Below are 21,370 nucleotides of genomic sequence, written 5' to 3' on the forward strand. Positions count from 1 at the left end.
TTGCTGGCTCTACCCCCTCACCACTATCCCCTGTACCTCTTGGCCATCCAGGGACCTTGCCAACCCAAGCAAGACCCGCCGTCTGGTCTCCTCTGCCCTCCTTTTCTCAGTCAAGACTTACCTTTCCTGTGTCTCGCTATTAAATAACCTTGGGCCATCATGGGTTAATGAGTGAATGGAATGTATTCCACTTCACTGATTGACCAATATGTCACCTCTTTGAGACAATTAGCCATTAATAGCCACTTCTGGGCTGTTTGATAATTACTGATTTATTTAATATCTCTGGCTCTCCATTTCCTTAGAAGAGATGGAGTTAATAATACCTGTGAAAGAGGTGATATTGGAGTCGGGCTGCCAAGTGAAAATGGAAGGGGAGGGCTCCAGGTGCCATACACACAAGGTAGGAGAGGAGGAAGGTTGTCTAAAGGAAATGAATGTAGCGACAAAACTGCCTGATAGACTGCAAGCCAAGTATAATTATGGTTGCATCCCCAAGGGGTAAGGAAGAGCCATGCAACATGTCCCAGAGGGGCCCGGACTTCCTATTATGTTTATTAATCATCTTGATGAAAATGGAAAGTCTGCATTGATTAAATTCACTAATGATCCTAAACTGAGCAGGGGAGTAAATTCTAGAAACGATGGATTTGTAAGGTGAATGGTAATATTAATCAGCTCATCTTATGAAAAGGGTGGCAGTAAATGAAATGGGATTTGCCATAGATAATGGCAGTGAGGCATATACCTGGGGGGGAATTATAATGAGCCTAGTTCCAAACTAGGAAGCTGTTATTTAGGAAATAATAATGGGAGGAGAGCTCTAAAGTGGAGAGTGAATAATAAATTAAAAGCAAGCTCAAAATAAACTGTTATTATGGATCACAATTTCACTCTCAGCATTTTTGTGGTGGGCTGAGGGAGTGTAGAAGAACCTTGGGGGTGCAGCATAGACATCTTGCAGGCCAGGAAATGGGGACGCACAGAGGTTAGGCATGAGCGACTCATTAGGGGTGGCAAAACCCAGGCACACTCCTCACCACTCTGTGCCCTGCAGCGGTGACAGGAGATCGTCACTCCTGAGACACCTACATGTAACACCACCCTCGAAGTCTGCTCAGATCACCCGGCTTGTGAGGAGTTGTCTTTTGCCATCTCTAGTTAGGGTCCTAGAGCTAGACACTGGCAGCGCCATGACTAAAACCTAAATTTCCTGATTCGTCTTTGCTTAGTCTGTAAGTTCTAAACTGCCCACTGTCAACACTGACCTGAACTACACAATTCAAACGCTCAGAAAGCAGAACTGGTGTCTTACCCTGGGTTTCTACCTTGGTTTCCACCACGTTCATTTGAAATCCTTGGACAGCATTAAAAAAAAAAAATCTCAGGCTCAGAAATCTCAATAATTTGGGCCCAAGTTATGTGCCCCTGGGGAATAACATACACCAGTTTTTTTAACTTGTCCAAATGCAAGTAATGAAAATTAAGCTTTGATCACAAGCGTTTGATAAAATGAATAATCTTGTTAAAAATTTCCTGGGGCTCATAAATGTTTCTTCTGTTTGTTTTGCTCTTGGTGAGCAAAGTGAATTTTCTTTGTGCAGAAGCAGCAGTGTTGAGGGGGGTCCTGTGTATGTCGGGTCTGTTGAGCAGGTTGGGGCATCAACCTCGGGAGGAGGGTGGGGAGGGAAGACTGGCCTTGGCAGAATTAGGAAGTGGGTGCAGTTGGCCCAGTCTTGGTTCCTTTTACCTCCTTTGTTGCGCCTCTTCCCAGGAAGGCTCCTGCTGAGCCCTGTGGGGTGATTTTTGGGGCCATCCCATAAGGCTGTGCTGATTGGGTGAAATACAAGTGCAGGAGGTGCAGTTCCCCTTAACAAACTCTGCAGCTCCGCAGGGCCAGCCCCACTGAAGACTCAGAGTAACTGAAATTCTCAGGCCTCTCCTCATGTCTCCCAGTCTTCCGTGGAAACCTACCTGAGGCGCTCTAACCTGACTCACGTCCACAGAGCCTAATGGGTCACTGCCCAGGATTTTCCTAAAGAGCCACCCATTAGCCTAAGTGAATGAATTAAATGGAAAATTTTACAATAGGCCTGGAAGAAAGGTCTCCTTAAGGATGCTCTTCAAATGATCATTGAATAGCCCATAGGAAGAGTGAGAGGTAACATTCACATGCTTGACCCTCCATAACCACGAAGATAGGTCCCAGGATCTCATAATTGTGTAATTTGTTCAACACCTTGCAGCTTGCAGAATCCTGCCACTCCAAGGCATACTGCTAAGAGTTTGGGCCCTACGTTGTGTCAGCCTCAGTTTGAATCCCATATCTGCCACTCGCGCATGCAGAGTTAAACAAATTGCCTAAACTTTCCAAAACCATTTTCTCATCTGCAAGTTAGTGCTGTTGATACGGTTAACACAGGTAACTCATGTAAAGCATTTAGCAGTGTTTGGCAAACCGCCATCAATAAATGTTATCTGAGGCCATTGGTTTTTAATTTCATAGTACCCTGGGAGGTGGGTGAGGTGTATATTATCTTCTTTGTCCTGGGAACCCATGCAAAGTCATAGAGAAGCGATTTGTCCAAGGCTATGAGGTCAGTATGTGCCAAAGCTGGGTGTTAAACCTGACCTATCTGGCCAAGGTTCCAGAGTTCCTTCCGCTGTTCTACATTCTTATAGATCTTATGCAGCACTTAACCACGTATGTCCACATCCTCAGGCTACATGGTTGCAGTACACACAAGAGATCTATTAGTTGTTTTTCAACTGTCCACTTCTGTTCTAAAAGGTCTATGGATACCCAGGACACCCAGGTGGTAAGAAACACAGGCTGTGAATTTTCTATCTTCAAGCTGCAAGGCCACATCTCTAGGTCATGGGATTGCCATCTGGAGCTGAGTAAGCATGGGAATGTGCCCTCACTTCCAGAGCATCCATGGAGTACTTCATTACCCTTCACAGACCCCACAGACAGATATGGTGATCTTCTTGCAGAGTAAACTAGCGATTTTAGTCATAAAGGAAAACAGCTGCAGAACACAGAAGTCCAGGCTACACCCAACCCTTCTGGTCCCCTGTGTCTGTTATGCTGAAGGCCCAGGAATGGGTCCAGATTTTGCAGGCCCTGAGTTGCTTCAATTTTGGAACTTTCTTTAAGCAAAGAAACAAAAATATGAAATCAAAATTAGCTGTGGGAAAAATGTAGAGATGGAGCTTAGATTAGTAGTTGGCAGGGGTTAGGAATAGAGACACGCAACAGAGATTGTGTTTGTAAAGGGGCAACGGAAGGGATCCTTGCAATGGATGCATAAACCTGCAAATGGGGTAGAATTGCATAGCACTCAATGCACAAAAGCATGCATATAAAATTGATGAAATCCGAATAAGATCAGTGGTCATTACCAGTGATAATTCTGGTTGTGATCTTGTACTATAGTTTGTAGGCTGCTACCCTTGGGGTAAAGTGGATGAAAGACACATGAGTTCTCTCTGTATAATATCTCGCAACTACATGTGAATCTACAATTATCTCAGAAAGCTTAATTATTAAAAAAAAAAAAAGGATAAAAGTAGAATCAGATAATCCAAAAACAAGGCGAGGGGGAGTGGTATGGAGCTTTAGCAAGGCTAATGCTAGCAAGATGCTTGAACATGTAAGCTTTGTTGACTTAATGGTAAATCTGTCTCTGGTCAAAAAGGCAGTAGACTGACAGAAGATCAGCAAGTTTAGATCGCTAAGTGAATGTGTACACTTTCCAGGATCATCTGCTTTAACCATGAGGAAAGTCACTTGCTTTAAAATAAACAGAAGATACTTACCCACGTATATAGGTTGACTCCACTCGCTCCAAAACCCCATCTGTCTGCACATAGAACTCACGGTGGCTCTCACTTGAATGGAATACTTAGAAATATCATCAATTATTGAGATGAATGCATTCGTCATCAGTTTTTCTGTCTGAATGGAGAAAAATAGCATTATAAGACTCTCTGGACACAAAATTTAAGAAATGCCAGTTACCAGAAAAGAAGGTCATACATAAGTAATCTCACTCGCTTTTATGTGACCCTTTTAAAATCAACAGGACCCACATTGCTGAGTTTATTCTAGAATGCTTCAGTAGAGATGTGTCACAGTTATCCTTCAGGGGAAAGTGATCTTGTAATCAAAATGAATAAAAAGTCATTGGTAAGTTCTGGATGATTTACCTGGGTCTGTTTAAGGTTTCCAAATTAAAAGACTGGGGTGGCCTATAGCAGAACGTATAATCCCCCCATCTTGTCCTTCCATATTCTGTAGCCAAGTTAGTAAACAATATCCGTAGGTTTCCATCTTATTCAGCAGGCATCAGCAAACTAAAATGTGGGGGCCAGTATGGCCTGCTGTCTGTTTTTGTAGGGCCTGCAGGCTAAGAATGGTTTATACGTCTCTAAATGATTGAAAAATATCAAAAAGAGTATTTCATGACACACGAAACTGAAATTTCAGTGTCCGCAAATAAAGTTTTACTGGAACACACCCATGCCTATTTATGTATTATCTATGGCTGCTTTTGTTCCACAATGGTAGAGCTGAGTAACTGTTACAGAAACCATATGGCCTGCTAAGCCTAAAATATCTGGCTCTTCACAAAAAAAAAAAAAAAAAAAAAAAAAAAAAAAAAAGCAAAACTCCTGATCCCTGATGTGCAGGAAGATCTCAAACAACTGGAGCATAGGGAAAAGGAAAGAGCAGAGTCATTGAATCTAGGAAAGGCTGGGTTTGAATCCTATACCCCAAACTACCTGCTGGACAACTTCCTTGACTTCTCTGAGCCTCTGTTTTCTCATCTGTAAAGTAGGCAAAGCAGCACCTAAGCATGGATTATTGAATTAAATGGAATTGCCCTTGTAATTCCAAGTTTAAAGATGTACTAGGTTGAATCCTATGAAAACTGCCAATATTCAACCCACTTTTGATGAGCAAAAACAGCAATATTGGTTCAATGTAATAATATGTGCTTAGTATTAGTAAATGCTGGTTTGCTACAGGCAACTTAGAGTTACATAGTCTGGTGTTGAAACAAGGCTATTGTCTCACAAATGAGACTGTCTCTGATATTCTCTCTCCTGGTCAGTGTTCACACCACTCAGCTAATCCTTTGGGCCCCAAACCAGAGATGTGCCCATGACACCTATATCTTACATTCTTCTGTGTGTGTTTCTCCTTTGTTCACCCTGCCCCACGACCACTGCCTGATTTATCTTGTCGTGTTTCGCTTGGACAATTGCCATAGCCATTAACCCAATGTGCCTGTCTCCACATGGCCCCTCCACCTGCATCCAGATTTCATGCTGTTACCAAAATTATTCTTTGATTTTGCAGATGTGGCCAGAGTTCTGAATGAATAAAAGTCTTCAATGGCTTTCAGCACCTATGGCAATTGCTTTAAAAAGAGAAACCACTCCTTCCCCACTCCCCCCCAAATTCCAGTCATTCTGGGAGAAGTCACAGTGTGGAATCTAGAGTCACTATTCCAATGTTGGCTTTATGTCCAGGCCAATTCATTTACTGCCACTTGGCTGAAGGAACCATGCTCTTTTAAGCCTTTGAGTTATGCCTTCTGCCTAGACCCCCTGCCACTTAAAGTGTGGTTGGCAGATTGGTGTGGGTCAGGAGCTGTTTATTACTGATTCTCAGTGAGGTAAACACAGGAATAGAGACAATAATTTAGGGGCTTTTGTAGCAATGTGACATTGCCACAGCATTCTAGCCCATGCATGGGTGTGTCTCTGGGCATATTTGATTTCCCTAGCATTTCATTTTTAAGCTATTTTCCAAAAGAAACAATTCAAAATTAAATTAGAAATCTAATTAAAAATTAGGAATTACAAATTAAAAAAAAGAAGGTCTTTTAGCATTGGTATTTTGGGAAGCACTGGCTACAAACTACCCATCCTTCATGATTTCACTCAGTTCTTCTCGGTGGGGGCCCTAACTGGTTGCTTTGCCCACCCCCTCCTTTGGACCCGTATTGGCCCTTCCTCTGAGGTGGTGAGTGTGTCCACTAGACTAGGCCCCTTGATGGCAGAGACAGTATCTTATCTTTTTAACTCCCGCCCCGAAACCAGTGGGTAAATATTTGTTGAATCAGATTAGATGGAATTGAATTTGCTTTGCCCACTGTCACTGAGACATGAGTTGTAATCCCAACTTCCCTACAGCTTTGCCAGCTTGGTGACTTTGGGCAAGTGGCTTAATCTCTCTCTGCCTCACTTTCCTGTGTAATGGGGATGATAATTACTTAATGCAATTCCTGGGAGGAGGGAATAAATTAGCATAATAAAGGTTGACACATAGTTGATGTTTCATAAATGCTGGCTTTCCTCTCAGTTCCTGTCTCTTGAACTCTTTGTCCATTAGTGCTTATGAGTATATCTCAGTTGTGGTGAGATACATAAAACAGAAAATTTATCATCTTAACTACGTGTACAGTTTGGGAGTGATGAGCACATTCGCACTGTTGTGCACCCGCTCTCCGGCACACTTTCATCCTGCAACACCGAAACTCTACTTGTTAAACAACAGCTCCCCCATGGCCCCTCCTCCCAGTTCCTGGAAACCATCATTCTACTCTCTGTCTCTCTGGGTTTGACTACTCTTGGTATCTCACATAAGTGCAGTCCCACAGTATTTGTCTTTTGGTGGCTGGTTTATTTCACTTAACGTAGTGTCCTCAAGGTTCATCCAGGTCGTAGCGTGTGTCACGATCCCCTTCCTTGTTAAGGCAGAACAACAGAGCCCTGTATGTATACACCACAGTTAGTTTATCCATTCATCATCTATCAGTGGACAGCTGGGTTGTTTCTTCCTTTTGGCTCTTGTGAATAATGGTGCTATCAACAGGGATGTACAAATTTCTCTTTGAGACCCGACTTATAATTCTTTTGGATATAAACAAAGAAGTGGAATTGTTGCATCACACGATGATTTTCTTTTTGATTGTTTGAGAAACCTCCATACTGTTTTCCATAGTGGCTGCAACTTTTCATATTTGCACCAAAAAATAGTGTTACTGTGTTTTTTATGTGATCCTTTGTGTTATTTTGAACCAAAAGTATGTCCTTTCAAGACCAAAAGCCAGTAAAGCTTGGTTTATTTTTACAAAACTTGGGTAGACACATTACCTTTGACCTTGTTAGTTCCAAGCTGTAACCACAGCTGTTACTGAATATAATTTTTACAGTGTTTCTAAGAGAATGCTACTATCAAATATTGGAACGATCCGAAGAATTACCTGGAAATAATTTTTCCTCGTGTTGTAAATTTTCACTTCATATTCAAAGCAGTGAATTGGAAAGGCAGAAACTGGTTTTTCCCACTGAATTGAAAGACAGGTTCCTTCAATCTCTGCTGTGACATTCACTGGAGGATTAATGCGATCTAGGTTAGAGAATAAAAGGTCAGTGATCTAGGCTGGTCAATCCAATCCACTCACACTCCCCAAGGCATTTCTGAGATACAATCTTCTCAAGGATCTACCTTCAGGTTTTAATTAACTGATCTCCAAGTCATAGGACCCCAGTGGCTCACAGATAACTCTCATAGTTGTAGTACTGAAGAGATCCTGCCTCTAATCTTAAAGGATTCCTATTCCAAATCACATTGAAGGGTTGAGTCCCTTTCTGCTTCAGCTCATTCCAAGACCCATCGCACCATCCCTGTTCCTCAAGCTGGACCAAACTAGGTAAACCTGACCCTAGAGAGAAACCCTGGAGCTTCCACAAAGCACTGCCTCTACTAAGCAGGTGTGTGGCTCTGGGTAAGAATCTCCTCATTCTGAGCTTCAGTTTTGTTTCATTTTGTATCGTTTCAGTTTGTTTGGGTGGGGGGGGGATGGAGTGGTAAGGTTCAATTTTCTCTGCATAAAAAGAATGGGCCACATTTGTCTAACAATTGTAGAGTTCTTTCTCCTGAGTTATCACCCGATTATCTCATAGCCTTGTGATGTGGGTAGAAATTATTTTTAAGCGAGTGCTCTTGTCTCAGGCTGTGTGACTTAGATCTCACAATTAATGAATAATAGGGACGATCTAAGAATGGGATGTATTGGTTCCAGAGCCTCCCGTTCCCTAGGCAGAAAAATTTTAACCAGGAATCTATTTCTTTTAGTAGTATGAGGAATTTATCTCTAATAAATGAAAATCATACAGGAAAATGAATCCCTGTGGTCTGTACCAGGTTGTGCCCATTTTCATATTAGTATTGTTTCCCATGTCCTCCTCAGCATTGTTTATTACTTATTTTTAGGAAAGGGACATTTTTAGGTCATCTGAGAAATATACTGTTGAATAGAATTATATAACCTCTTTTGTGAGCTGGTTCTTTAAACCAAGTTATATACTTCATTTGATAGAGATATAGATAAATCATGTCCCTTTAAATAACACCTTGTCTATTTATAATTATGAATCATTACCAGGCATTGTTCTAAGCACTGTAGAGTTCTTAACACACTTAGTTCTCACAAAAATTTTGCAGGAAATATTAATTTATCCCCATTTCTTTCTGATGAGAAGACCGAGGTACAAGGCAATGACCAGCTTGTCTACGGTCACTCAGCTAGTTGGTGGTGGAGCCAGGACCTAAGCCAAGGCAGCCTGACTCCACAGCCCATGCCAGTAAATACACTACCGCTGAAATCTTGAGGGTTAGTAACAAGAATGCTGCGTGAAAGGCTCCTGATGAATTTCATTAATACAAGCATCTAGGATGAAGGAGACTACAGTATTTCTATCTTGAGAATGGAGCCAATGAAACCTTAAATAATATGCTGACATCTGAGAATCCCTATGCTGAGAGAGACATTTTAGGACCACCTGGAGGAGACAGACCAGCGTGGCAAAGGGTCCTAAGAGGAAAGCATGAGAAATTGGGGGTGGGGACCTTGGGGAAGAGAAATCTCAGGATGAGAAAGCTTGCTGTATTTTGCTAGCTCTGAGACCATCTTGTAGGGAAAGGGATGAGAATTATTTGGAGGTACCACTCCATCACAGCACCAGAAACTTCATGAAATGAGTCAGAGCTGAAAAATGAAAGGGATACTCCCTTCAGCAGTGGCTTCACATTCCCTGGTTCAGTGATTCTCACATGGTGGAGATTCTGTCCCCCATGGGACATTTAGAAATGTTGGGAGATATTTTGTTGTCACAACTGCAGGGAGGATGTTACTGGTCCAGTAGGAAGAGACCAGGGATGCTGTTAAAAATCCTGCAAGGCACAGGACAGCTCCCACCAGACAGTTATCCATCCAAAATTATCAGTATTGCTGAGGCTGAGAAAGCTTGCCCCTGTGATTGTCAGGCAGGGGACAGATGATCACTTAGGGTTGAAAATTAGTCAAACCACGTGATCTTTATAAGCCCTTCGAAGCTGAGATTCTGCGATTTGGTTAGTTCAACTCTGAGTTAAGTCTACCTTACCGATTGCATGAAGAGCAAACAGCTGATCAAAAGGCTTGATTGGAGCATGCTTGCTTGAGCCATTAGCATGCACTGCGAGTGCCTCACTCCCTCTGCTGCTGATAAAAGTCTTTGGAAACCAGCATGCAGTATTTCTGTTCAGGGTGTCTCTCCTGTACTCCTGGCATTCTTCGGTCCAGGAGCCATACCTAAATCAAAATGCTCATAAGTTTTTAAGGCTATAGGAAAGAATGCATTTACTTAAGTAAAAGTAGGTACTCACCTATAGTAGAGAAAATACTGTGTATCCTCAGGGGCATCCTTGCCAGCTAGCCAGGAGCAGTGAAGAGAAACTTGGTATGGCCTTAAGGGAGTATGATTATTCACTGTGGTGTTTGTGGTACATGTTAAATTCACAATCGAGGTTCCAGGAGACCCTAGATGGTTAATAAGATGGCCAAAAATAAGAACAAAATGTTGCCATGACAGTCTTTAAATCTCGTACTTCCTCTGAAACTGTAGTGATTGGGAACGTCTTACCATGAAAAAGTAATTGTTATCACACATTGATAGAAACCTATTTGCAAAGGACCAGCTCACTGTGGGATGAAGCTAGGATTATAAAGCCTGAGTTTCTGACAATAAAAAACCTGTCAGGAGACCAGGGTGGCTCTGTTGGATAAGCGTCTGACTTCAGCTCAGGTCATGATCTCACAGCATGGGTTCAAACCCTGCGTTGGGCTCTGTGCTGATAGCTCAGAGCCTGGATCCTGCTTCTGATTCTGTGTCTCCTCTCTCTCTGTCTCTCTGTCTCTCTGCCCATTTCCCATTCATACTGTCTCTCTCAAAAATAAATATTAAAAAAAATTTTTTTTAAATGTTCTGTCTGGTGTGCCTGGGGGCTCAGCCGGTTAAGCCTCTAACTTTGGCTCAGGTCATGATCTTGCGGTTTGTGAATTCAGGCCCTGCATTGGGCTCTGCACTGACAGCTCAGAGCCTGGAGTCTGCTTTGGATTCTGTACCTCTCTCTCTCTGCCCCCCTCCCACTTGTGTTTCTCTCTCTCTTTCTCAAAAATTAATAATAATAATAATAATAATAACCTTCTGGCTACTTGGGGCTAAGGGGGTGTACATGTGGGATATGCTTGTATGAAAATTTAACTACAATAGATTGTCATTCAGACCTTGGTGCCCAGCAACCTTGGTATTATAATACCACATCTTTCCATAGCTAACTGTGACACTTTAAGCCCTACTTTTCTGGGCCTCAGTTTTTCCACCTGCAAATGACAGAGTTGGTAAAGGAAGGTCTCCAGGGCCACTTCCATCCAAGAATCATGGGAGTCATTGTGTTGCATCATGCAGATGTCATGAATAACACAGATTGCTGCTTGGAAGGAAATGGGTTCTGGCAACACAGCATCATAACAACACTTCTTTGGAGATTCTGCGCACACTTGCGTGCTGAAGGCCTCTTCAACATGCAAAGATATTAGAGAATCTTGTGATTTTCCACCATACCCATCACGTTACATTCCTTTCTGAAGATGATTTCTGAAGATCTCTGAAGATCGTTTGTCTGGAAAGCCTTGTTTTCATTTCAAACTGCATTGTCACCACATTAACTGGTGCTGTTCAGAGCACACTGTGCTGACCCTGGTCTTGTGGTTGCTCAGAGGAGGGAAGAAGCACTTTGGGCTGAGGGTCGGGAAGGACCTCATCAAAGTGAGAGCCTTTTGACTGAATCTCAAACAACAGAAGTGGTCTCTTCCCCTTAGTTTAAGTCAATTGTGCGATCATATTTATCACTGGCAGCCAGTGTAATTCAAGGGGGAGAAGAAGACCGGCCCCTTTTGTCTTCAGTGAAGTTAGAGAAAAGGGACATTGGCTATGGTGTATTATTACCATGTGCTGTCAGAGATGTTCGCTTGTATATATCCATATACAACAAACATACATAATTTTGTGTCTATGCCTTGTAGTAAATGTACTGTCCGTGCACTAAATGACCAGATGCTCCATGCCCAAAGCACAGTTTAGACTCTTCCTGCAATCTGTTTGTCTCTCACCTCTCTTCCCAGGAATTATTTGGTATGAATTCAATTTGATTCAAGGGAGAATTAACTTTTCGTTAGGGTCAACGTGTAGTGGCATGCTCAGAGAATAATTAGAATCGCAGAAATGTAATTCTGAAAGCTGCATTACTGGTAGAGTCCTGTTACTTACTGAGACCTGGAAAAGCACTCTAACGTAAGACACACAAAGGTCTGTATCCTGTGTCTACTGTGGATCAGTGTCTGTACTTGGAATCATGGCCATTGTGAATTGGCTGCTATCTGGTCTAGGCCACATGTTATAATGAATAAACGGGAAGATCTTTACAATGCTGCTCTCAGTCACTGGCACAGTTCTGGAGGTGTGTTGCTTTTTCATTCAGGGATGTGACAAGACAGTGGTTGAACGATGACCTATGGGCCAGACTGGCTAAGACAAATTGTTAGGAGGAGCACTCACATACCCTGGGACTTGGTGATCCTTCTCTCTTTACTCTGTGTGTGTGTGTGTGTGTGTGTGTGTGTGTGTGTGTGTGTTTCCAAGGGTTTAACCACAAGTATCACTGGTTCTAAGTATTAGAAACCCCAGTTTTCCACAAAAGGACAGTATACAGACAGTGGGAGCTGTCTTCTTTCTTCATGGCAGGTTGTTCAGTCTTGTGGTTTCTATGAACCATCAGCAGCTTGCTTCAATTTGGTATGAAAAGTCATAGCATTCAGAACATACACACACACACACACACATAAACATATATATGTACTGCTTGTTCTCCTGGCTGTAATCAAGCATGAGACACTGTCCCTGCTCCCAACAGGCTCCTAGTCAGAGGTGGCAGGATATAAATCTATTTGTGAAAGATAATGTCATATGTGCCAAATGAATAACACAGCCCATGAATGGGTTCTGGGGAGAAAGCATTCTTCAGTGTATAGGATGAAAAGTATAAGGGCTTTATAGAGGAGGTACAACTTGATCTGGGCTTAGACATATGGGAAGGATTCAGGAAAATAGACAGAAGTGAATCCAGGAAAGCAAAGCCTCCTGGCAAGAATGAGCTGTCAGGTGGGGGTCAAGGTTAGAAAACTATCTGAGAAAAACCGAGGAATCATGTAGGGTGTGGTTGGAAAATGTCTCAGAGAGACCTGATGGGTCCTGAGTTCCCTGATGACCCTGTGACCTTTGGAGCAGGGCAGTGATAAGTGTAAGCTATGTTTGCAGGGGTGCAGCAGATGGGATTGGCAGGTTATGACAATAAGAAGTGATCACAGCCTCAGGACGATGAGGAGGAGGAAGGACGCTTGGCAGGAACTGCTGACTGACTCCAGAAAAGTCACTTGTCCAACTTTCACCACACCTGCACCGTCAGGAATACAACAGGAGGCCATTAGGAGCCTGCCTTACCAGGTGGAGCTTTAAGTTCAGCAGAAACCCAGCGGCTTGGTGGGAGGGGCTGGCCGTTCCAAGGGACCGTCTGCACACTTGCTGAAAAGCCTTTATGAAGAACGGTTACACGTTTGCTTTCAGTGTTCCTGGTTTCATACTAAAAATAAACCCCACAAGTCATGATACATAAAAGGGAAAGAGCATTCAGAGAGCTATTTTAATCCAATAGGCATTTTCTTCCACTTTTTAAATGGCACATAAATGAAACGCAATTAAGTACTTTGGCTAGAAAAAAAAATTTGGCCCGTGGTTTCACAGGTATGTAAATGCTTATCCCCAAAGTCATTGAGTGATGAAAATATGCACAGCTTTTTGCACACCATTTGTACCTCAACAAAGTCTGATTTTAAAAAATAAGCGCCTATTTGGGATTCTCTCTCTGCCTCTCTCCTACTTGCACTGTCTGTATCTCCCTCAAAATAAATAAACTTTATAAAAGTACAATAATATAATAATTCCTCAATGATACATGAAGACATTCTTATAAAAACAAAAAACTGTAATTGAGGCACACATTTACTACAATCATCATCTCTAGTGTCCTAGTCTCTTCCCCAGAGCTAACTTTCTAAAAGAAAATTCTCTAGAATTCTGTGTTGACTGAAAAAATAGTTACTACCAATTGCTTCTCTCTTTGTTTGATTTTACTGCGCATCTCCTAGGTATCAGGTGCCTTCACGTATGCCCTGTAGTGGGATACCCCAAAAGTGCATCTCCCAGACCTAGAGTGGTTGCCCGGATTTGAACTTGGCCTCTCTGGTTAGGCACCCGCTGCCTCCCACCTTACTCCGGCACTCTCTTCTCTTTTTCTCTTTGTCTATTTTAAAGGGAACATAAAACCCATATCAAATTCTTTTATCTTCAAAGTGACTAAACTTTCTTTGCTTACTGAGAGAATCGTGGCAAAGTTAGAATGTTCTATGCTGCTGTTGAATGCTAACCAACATGCATGGTACCAGATCAGGGTCTTTTCAACAGACACCCTACTCGGTTGGGCACATGCCAGAATACCCTTGAGTCAATCTCTCTCTCTCTCTCTCTCTCTCTCTCTCTCTCTCTCTCTTTTTGGAACTTAGAATTTCATTCAATAGGGAAAATGCAGTCAAAATGAAAATTTGCCTCTAAATAAAGACAGCTGTCAGAACAAATACTTACGTCTTCTTCTTGTGGAGCATTTATTCTCACATGATAGCCTAGCTCTATATTCACTGGCTCTTGATCAGGATTTGATTCCCAACGCAAAAGAACTTGGGAAAGGCCAGTAACTTTGATAGTGAAGTTGGTAGGTGGGAGAAGTAAAGCTGTTGATGAAAAGGACCAACATGATATTCAATTGTACGGAAGTAGCACTTTTAAATTTTAAAAACATTTTATTGTATAGTATAGGATTTTAGGATTATTAGAATATATAAAACTCAAATAATGTTGGAAAAAGTTGCTTTAAAACTGCTTTTAACTCATTATCTTTCTAATTTTGCCCAAGTGTTTACCTATAACATATATAGGCATTTTACTGAAAAATGAATATCTCAATATTCATTATAACTATACTTTTCAAACTGAGGGCCATTTATCTATTAATTGCCTGGGGAAATTTATTAGTTTGTGGCTAGAATGTTTTCAATGACATGGAAGAAAATAGAAAATATCAGGGAGCTTGAAATATAATTACTGTTCCGCGAACCTCTTGTTTCCACTACATGAATCTACTTAAATATTTGTATATGCACTGGTTCGTGATGTACAATTAATTTATTTCTCATTATGATTCAAAGTCAAAAAAATGCGTGAGTGAAATTACACATTTATAGAAAAGAGGGCTCTTTTTTCTTTAATGAACCACTCTGTTTTCAAAAGAAAAGCTTTCCTTTAAACTACCAAATCAATGCCTGTTCATTTTAGAAATTTGGGAAAGCACAGGTGAGTAAAAAGAAAAATTGCCTAAAATCCTGCAACTGAGAATAGTGTTAACACGTGATATATTCATTACTTTTTGTCCTTGGTATACATTGATACAACTTGTTAATTCCCCCCCCTCCCCCCAAAACTAGGACAACATTATACATACTATTAGGAAACAGACTTATTCATTTGCTAAATGGTTCGGATGTTTCCACTAACTTTTAATATTTAAGAGCCTTCTATAACTCCTACTTGATGCTTGCTGCATACAGCCTTGCAGGGTTCTGTCTAGATTAGCTGTCCATTATGTTACATAAAATCAAATGTTTATTACCTTAGTTGCATGAGCCATATTTCAACTACTCTGTAGTCACTTGTGGTTAGTGGCTAATACATTGGACAATGTATATATAGAATGGTGTCATTATCATAGAAAGTCCTCTTAGACAACACTACTTAGGGACCATGTGACAATTTTCTTTTTCTTAGACTGTCAGTACACCATATCCATAGATCAGTAAGTTTCTGAACCACACACGGTGGAAGGTTTTTATTCTTTGGTTATGAGGACTTGTAACGATCCCCTTGTATGGGAAGGCATTCCATGTGTGGTCACCAGCTCCAGCTTTATTCCATAGTGTCCCATAATGCCTGTACACCCGCACATGGAATACGATTCCTCCTGTAGCATAACATTTGCATTCCAGTCAACTTTGCTTTCTTAAAGTATAGCATGTTTAAAGAGTTGTATTCTGATATGAATAAATATTCTCCTTTTAAAAAATCCACACAGAATTTCCTAATTGAGGATTATTTGGGAGAAAATAATGTCATCATTTTTGTGATGTATTTTTTGTAAAGAAACGCTACTGAACTTAATAGATGTTACCTACATTTTTTATCAGAAAGTGAGTCTGCTCTCAGTATCACTGTAGCCCCCAAGAGAATCAGTAATGCAGGTGCCATGATAATCACATCCTGTAGGAAACAGAAGGATGAAGATCCAAATCACCACCTGTTACCATTTTTAAGAAAAACTGGCAGCTACCTTTTAACATAAAATGTAGTCATTTGCCCATTTGACAAACAGTACTGAGCAATCTGTTATGTGCTAGAAATACAAATATGAATGAACAAATCTTGAGTTTTATCCTTAAAATGTAGATGCATAGTTGGAGGGGCAGAAGGAAATGTAAGTGATTAATTGTAGTCCAGTTAAACATTGTTGCAATAAAGGTGTGAATGGAGCACAACAGGGGCACATAGACTTCTGAATTGACTCGTGAAGAAATATCTAGAGTGACGGAGAGGGCAAAGCCAGAAGAGCAGAAATTACGTGGGAGAGGTATTGAGCGAAAGACCACAGCAGATCTTTGAATAGTAAAAACTCCTGGGCACAGTTAATCAGACTGAAAACAAATACCATAACAATTTTCAATAATGAGTATTTAAATATAGGCCCAGAAGCTTAAGTCTAAAAGAATCCCAATGTGGGAAAGAAAAAACTTTGTATCACAAACCTGCAATAAACTTCTGGTACTTTGAGCTGTGGAGAGGCTGAGTTTTCTGATGAATCTACGTGGGGGCAGGGCATAAAAGGAATGAGAAAAATACAGGTCTGAGGAAAAATAAAAACCCCATTTCCACCTACTTGAAATAACTAGACAATGAAAATGAGAGTAGAAATGTTCTAATAACTCAGTGCAGCGGTCTGGAAAGAGTGGGTATCATGCCAACATCTTGTTTTACAAGTCGTCAAAGAAGAGATTTGATCCCTTATTGGGATCTATAGGTTAGAAATCTTGAGTGTTTCCTCTGAAAACATGGAAAGGCATTTTTCATATGAACTGGATTTCAAGGCATAATATCCACAGCTTTCCCCTGTTGTGCACCGCCCTTACTTTGGCAAAGCACTTCCTCCTATTCTCTCACGAACCCCTTTGATTCAGTGGGTGGCCCACAAGGCTATTAGCCAATTTACAGTGAAGAAAAGGAGTCCGAAAGGTTAACTAATTTGCCAGTGGTCAAACAGCTAATAAATGATGGAATTTAGACCCAATCTTGGGTTTTCTAACACCAAAGCCTATGTTCTGCACTAATTTAAATGACTTCTAGTTTTCAGTTTAAAAATTTATTTAAAAAGGGACTCAATCAGAAGAGCATGACTCTTGATCTTGGGGTTGTGAGTTTGAGCCTTCCACTGGGTATAGCAATTACTTAAAAATAAAATCTTAAAATATTTATTTAAATGGGTTGGTATTTTGCAAATATAATGCTGGTAGAACCACAGAAGACAGTCTTTGTCTAAGTAGCAAAACAACCCCCAAAACAAAACAAAACAAAAAAAACAAAAAACTATTTTTTTAGCTTACTATTTAACCAACTTACTACATAACTTACTACTATCAGTCTTAACTTGGTAATGAAATTAGTAAAATATCACAGTATAAAAGATAGAGACAGCATACAAATCCTTCAATTTCTTTTTTCAAATAAAAAATACTTGTGATAATAATAACTTCTTTTACTCTGATTCCATACTGGGTAGAAAGAGAATTTTTAAAATGGCAATGACCATAAAAGCAGGTATTTTCATACTTTAAAATTTTTTAACAACTAAAAATGTTAATGAGTTAAAGGGTAGCATTAGTAATTTACTGAACCTGAGAAGCAAAGATGCAAAAATAAAACCAAAAAAAAAACAAAAACCCTTTAACAAACAACATTGTTTGCTCTGCAACTTGAGAAGGTCATGTCTTTGAAATGTCAGCACTTCCTGAAATGATATCGTATATGCTCTAACTTTGCACTAATTGTCATTAATAGGAATTCCAGGTCAGAAAAAAAATGCAAAATTGATATTCCCTAGTGACTTTTACTGACGGGCAAAGTAAGTAGTAGGTTGTAACCAAACACCTATATTTGCCCTTTGCAGTTAAATAATTGAAATGATGAAACTGTTGATTATCTAAGTGGGGGAGATAATTGAATATTTTACATGACCAAGCACCTTCTCTTCGGATTTGTTGTGTACTGATTGTATAGCTGCTGAAAACAGAATTACTTTTCATATTCGATCACTCACAAATTTTTCAGTGGTTAACTTTTTTGCTATAAAACAGCCATACACTTATTTCCACATCTCATTGTGGTATTTTCTGTTCAGTAAGGTGATGCTTTTGAAGGGAAATCATTTGTCATATAAACACAAGATACTCCAATAGAAGTCTAAATATTAGTGAGAATGACAATTTTTTGTCAGCTAGACAAATTCCCCTGAAGACTGGATATTACTGGAGCTTCAGCAATTGATGTATTTTCCACAATCCTGTGTGTTGTCTTCTGTTCCCTGAAAGCTCTTCCAGCTTATGTCCATGGCCCCTGAGTATTTCTAGTCGCACGCATAGCAATTACCCTTTGTAGAAAAACAACCCACATCTCACTGGGCCATGTCTCTAATACAAAGATACATTGTTCAATAGATGTCAACTGGGCAACATATCATTGTACAAGAATAGAGTACATCTTATCTTAAAAAATACATCAAAATGACAATATGATCAATTACTTCTCATGGCTGCCAATTAAAATCTACAAGAATACGATCAAATTGTTAAAATAAGATTCAGACTAAGCAGAATGAAGCAAACATGGATTGCCTACCTACAATCCTCATAAATACAAGCTCAGCCTTGTAGACATATCATAGGCTACTCGTTCATGTGACATTTCATCGAGTCAATGTAAAATTCCTCGAGTGCTCTCTAAGAATCTGGCTTCTGGTAAGTGTTAGATTCTTTGAAATTTGGAAGAAAACAGGAGTACAACCTGTCACACTACAGATGTTTCCAGAGAGTTGGGTCAAGTTTTGGCAATTGGCAATGGATTTCCCCAATGTTCCTAAGAATTGGTCAAATTCTACCGAAGTTCAGACTTAAACACACTTTCCCCTCTTTCTTCCTTTTCAACTTACTATTGTTATTTTTTTTTTGCCTGGGACATTTGTCTTTAACCAAAGTTGTATATGCAACCCTGTTTTTAGAGCGTTTTTGAGTCATTTGTGGTGACATTTAATTCCAGACTCACGCTCAGTGTACAGAAATTGAAGAGTAACTGAGAGGATTCATGCTCTGTTAGGCTCTTAAAAGTAGAGAGTTGACTTTGTACTTCCTCTTTTTTTTTTCCTGTGCAATGTAATCAGCAATAAAACTCATTGAGGGAGGAAGAATAAATAAATAAACCAAGGTGTAACATGCAAATGGCACCTTTAGCCCTTAGGTATAATGAATTACCCACCCCACCGCCCAATGAAAAACTGTGCAGGCTTCCTAAAAATATAAATGAGTTATAAGGATCTCATATAATGCATGATTTTTTTTTTTGGATTTGGGTGAATTGTCTGAAGTAGTCATAAAATGTAACTCATGGGTTCAAATTGTTGCCCTATCTTTTGCCATAAACCATCTTTTGCCAAGGTAGAAATGGTGTTGCCAAAATGAGCAGATAGAAAAATAAGGAAGGAGGACTTTGCTGCTAATCTCCCAATGGTGATTAAATGTCTGCCATCTAATCACCCGTGGTGTGATGTGTCATCCCACATCCAGGATCCCCCCTCCCTGGGCTTACCTGCCTCTGGGGATCCTCTTGTTTCCAATGAGCGTGCTCAAGAGCAGAATTCCGGGACTAGGTCCATCCTATCGGTGCATTCAGCTGCAGCCCCAGCACCTAGCACAGTGTCAGGCACAGGGCAGATGCTGAATGTGTCTGGCCCTGTATATAAAAGAGGCAAATTAATACAGTAGCCTCACCAAGTCAAGCTCTGTAGGGTAAAACCTAGCATGCGGACAAAATAGACCACAGCAAGGTAGGCTGGGCGCATGTAGCAAGGATGGTCCATTTGTGGGAGGTGTGATACGTTTGGTACCTTGCCTAAAATTTCCCTAAGCAGCATTTCAAGTACCGAAAACAAATGAGGTGATTTGATGTTGAAATCTTTATTATGTTTTGAAATGCAAGCTTTTAACCAATAGCTACATACATTTATATATTTTTTCAATGCAAAGGAGGACATAACCTTTCGTACAAAATAAAAATTGTACCAGGTAATGAAATTTTTGGCATGATAATTCATTAAACTGGGTATCAAACACATTAATCAGTAATGGCTTTGAAAGCAGTCACTGTCATATGTTTATAAATGTTAGGCTCATAGGGTACTGAAGGATTTTGATTTTTCTCTGTTTATTAAATTTTTCCTTCAATCCATTTCTTCTCTGTGTGTGTGTGTGTGTGTGTGTGTGTATACATATATAGTAAGTTTGTAACTTTGAGTAAATAGTTCACAAAACCGAGTGAGGTATTTCAGCTCTTTAGATTTCAGCTATTTCATTTTTTTGTACATTTTATATCAAGTCAAACAATCTTCAAAATCCCAGAACCCCCAGGAGAAACAAAAGGCTGGATGCCTTCAGTTAGATGCAATGCGATCTCCTTTTTGCAGCTGTTTCTTAATTTGTAGCTTTCTTAATTAACTCTGAAACATCCTCACCAAGATATTTAATTAAATCCTATGCCCTGTTCTCCAAACTCATGTATTTTCTGAGAAATCTTGGCAGAGTATATATTTTCATTTTAATCCCTACAGTGTTTGCGGCAGTGGCAAAGCAAGCCCCCTGTAATAAGTATCAACAAAACCGTAGGTGTTTTGTTAGTATGACTCGCCTTGCCATGGGTTTGCCCTCCCCAGCTACTTGGCCAATATACAAGAATAGAACGCTGTACTCAGAATCAATATGACCTGCCTGATAGACATTGTATATAGCACCATTATTGGTTCTGTCTCTGCTAATAATAGTTATGAGGGGTTTTGTTTCCCCTTTTTATTTAAAAATTTGCCATATATTTATAAATTATTATTTCTCACTTTTCTTATCCCCCTCCCCCCACCCCCACGTAATGAAATTGTTAGGAGGTGGAGCACAGGGTCATTTTGGAGGGGAAAAAAAGGCATTTACTCACTTTGCGATGAATCAGCCTTGGATCCCCACTTGCTGAGAAGTGCGGTGGCCATGCCATCAGATGCAGCTGCAGGGGCATTGAAAATGAATCTTATCTCTAGCTGCACTTTTTGACTTAGAGGAGGTTCTTCTTTATTGTTTCATCATCAACAGCTGTAATGGTTACAAACTCACAGGCAGTTAGCTTCACAAAGGGAGAGAGACAAGGCTCCTCAGTATAGATCCAGGAGCATTTGTAAGAGCAATGAGGGGCCAACCCTAAAGGAAACTCCCAAGTGAATGAAATGAAAGAACCTCTCTTGTGCAGATAGCCACTATCTGATAACGGTCTCGTCTGCGTCTGCGTTTTCCTTCTCCTTCCAGATGTTTGGCTCTGCTCAGGAGCTGAAATGAACATTTATTCCTGGGTGGCAAGGTAACCAAGTTTTCGGCAGGTACTCTCAAGCATTGCGTTCCTAGGATCTTTATGTGTTTCATTCAGCGAAGGTATGTATTGTGCCCTGGTCACC

The 21,370-nt window shown here is 40.4% G+C and overlaps 1 protein-coding gene across 2 annotated transcripts in view; it reads right to left on the reverse strand.

Annotated features, from left to right (window-relative positions):
- IL5RA (interleukin 5 receptor subunit alpha) overlaps positions 1-21,089 on the reverse strand; it is a 35,004-nt gene extending 13,915 nt beyond the window's left edge. The window contains exons 1-10 of one of the 2 annotated variants that reach the window (XM_047096434.1): positions 20,863-21,089; positions 19,471-19,614; positions 16,365-16,419; positions 15,738-15,822; positions 14,098-14,243; positions 12,901-13,039; positions 9,728-9,881; positions 9,466-9,653; positions 7,281-7,426; positions 3,823-3,961 (exon numbers count right to left, since the gene is read on the reverse strand). In XM_047096434.1, the coding sequence (XP_046952390.1) occupies positions 3,823-3,961; positions 7,281-7,426; positions 9,466-9,653; positions 9,728-9,881; positions 12,901-13,039; positions 14,098-14,243; positions 15,738-15,810 (985 nt within the window). In that variant the 5' untranslated portion in view covers positions 15,811-15,822; positions 16,365-16,419; positions 19,471-19,614; positions 20,863-21,089. The remainder of the gene's footprint in view (positions 1-3,822; positions 3,962-7,280; positions 7,427-9,465; positions 9,654-9,727; positions 9,882-12,900; positions 13,040-14,097; positions 14,244-15,737; positions 15,823-16,364; positions 16,420-19,470; positions 19,615-20,862) is intronic. The other variant, XM_047096435.1, reaches the window with a different exon arrangement.
- Positions 21,090-21,370: the final 281 nt, after the last annotated feature.

This window comes from Lynx rufus, unplaced genomic scaffold (assembly GCF_022079265.1).
Source record: "Lynx rufus isolate CCGP_SWC_20201006 ecotype Redwood Valley unplaced genomic scaffold, mLynRuf1.p SCAF_4, whole genome shotgun sequence".
Taxonomy (NCBI): Eukaryota; Metazoa; Chordata; class Mammalia; order Carnivora; family Felidae; genus Lynx; species Lynx rufus.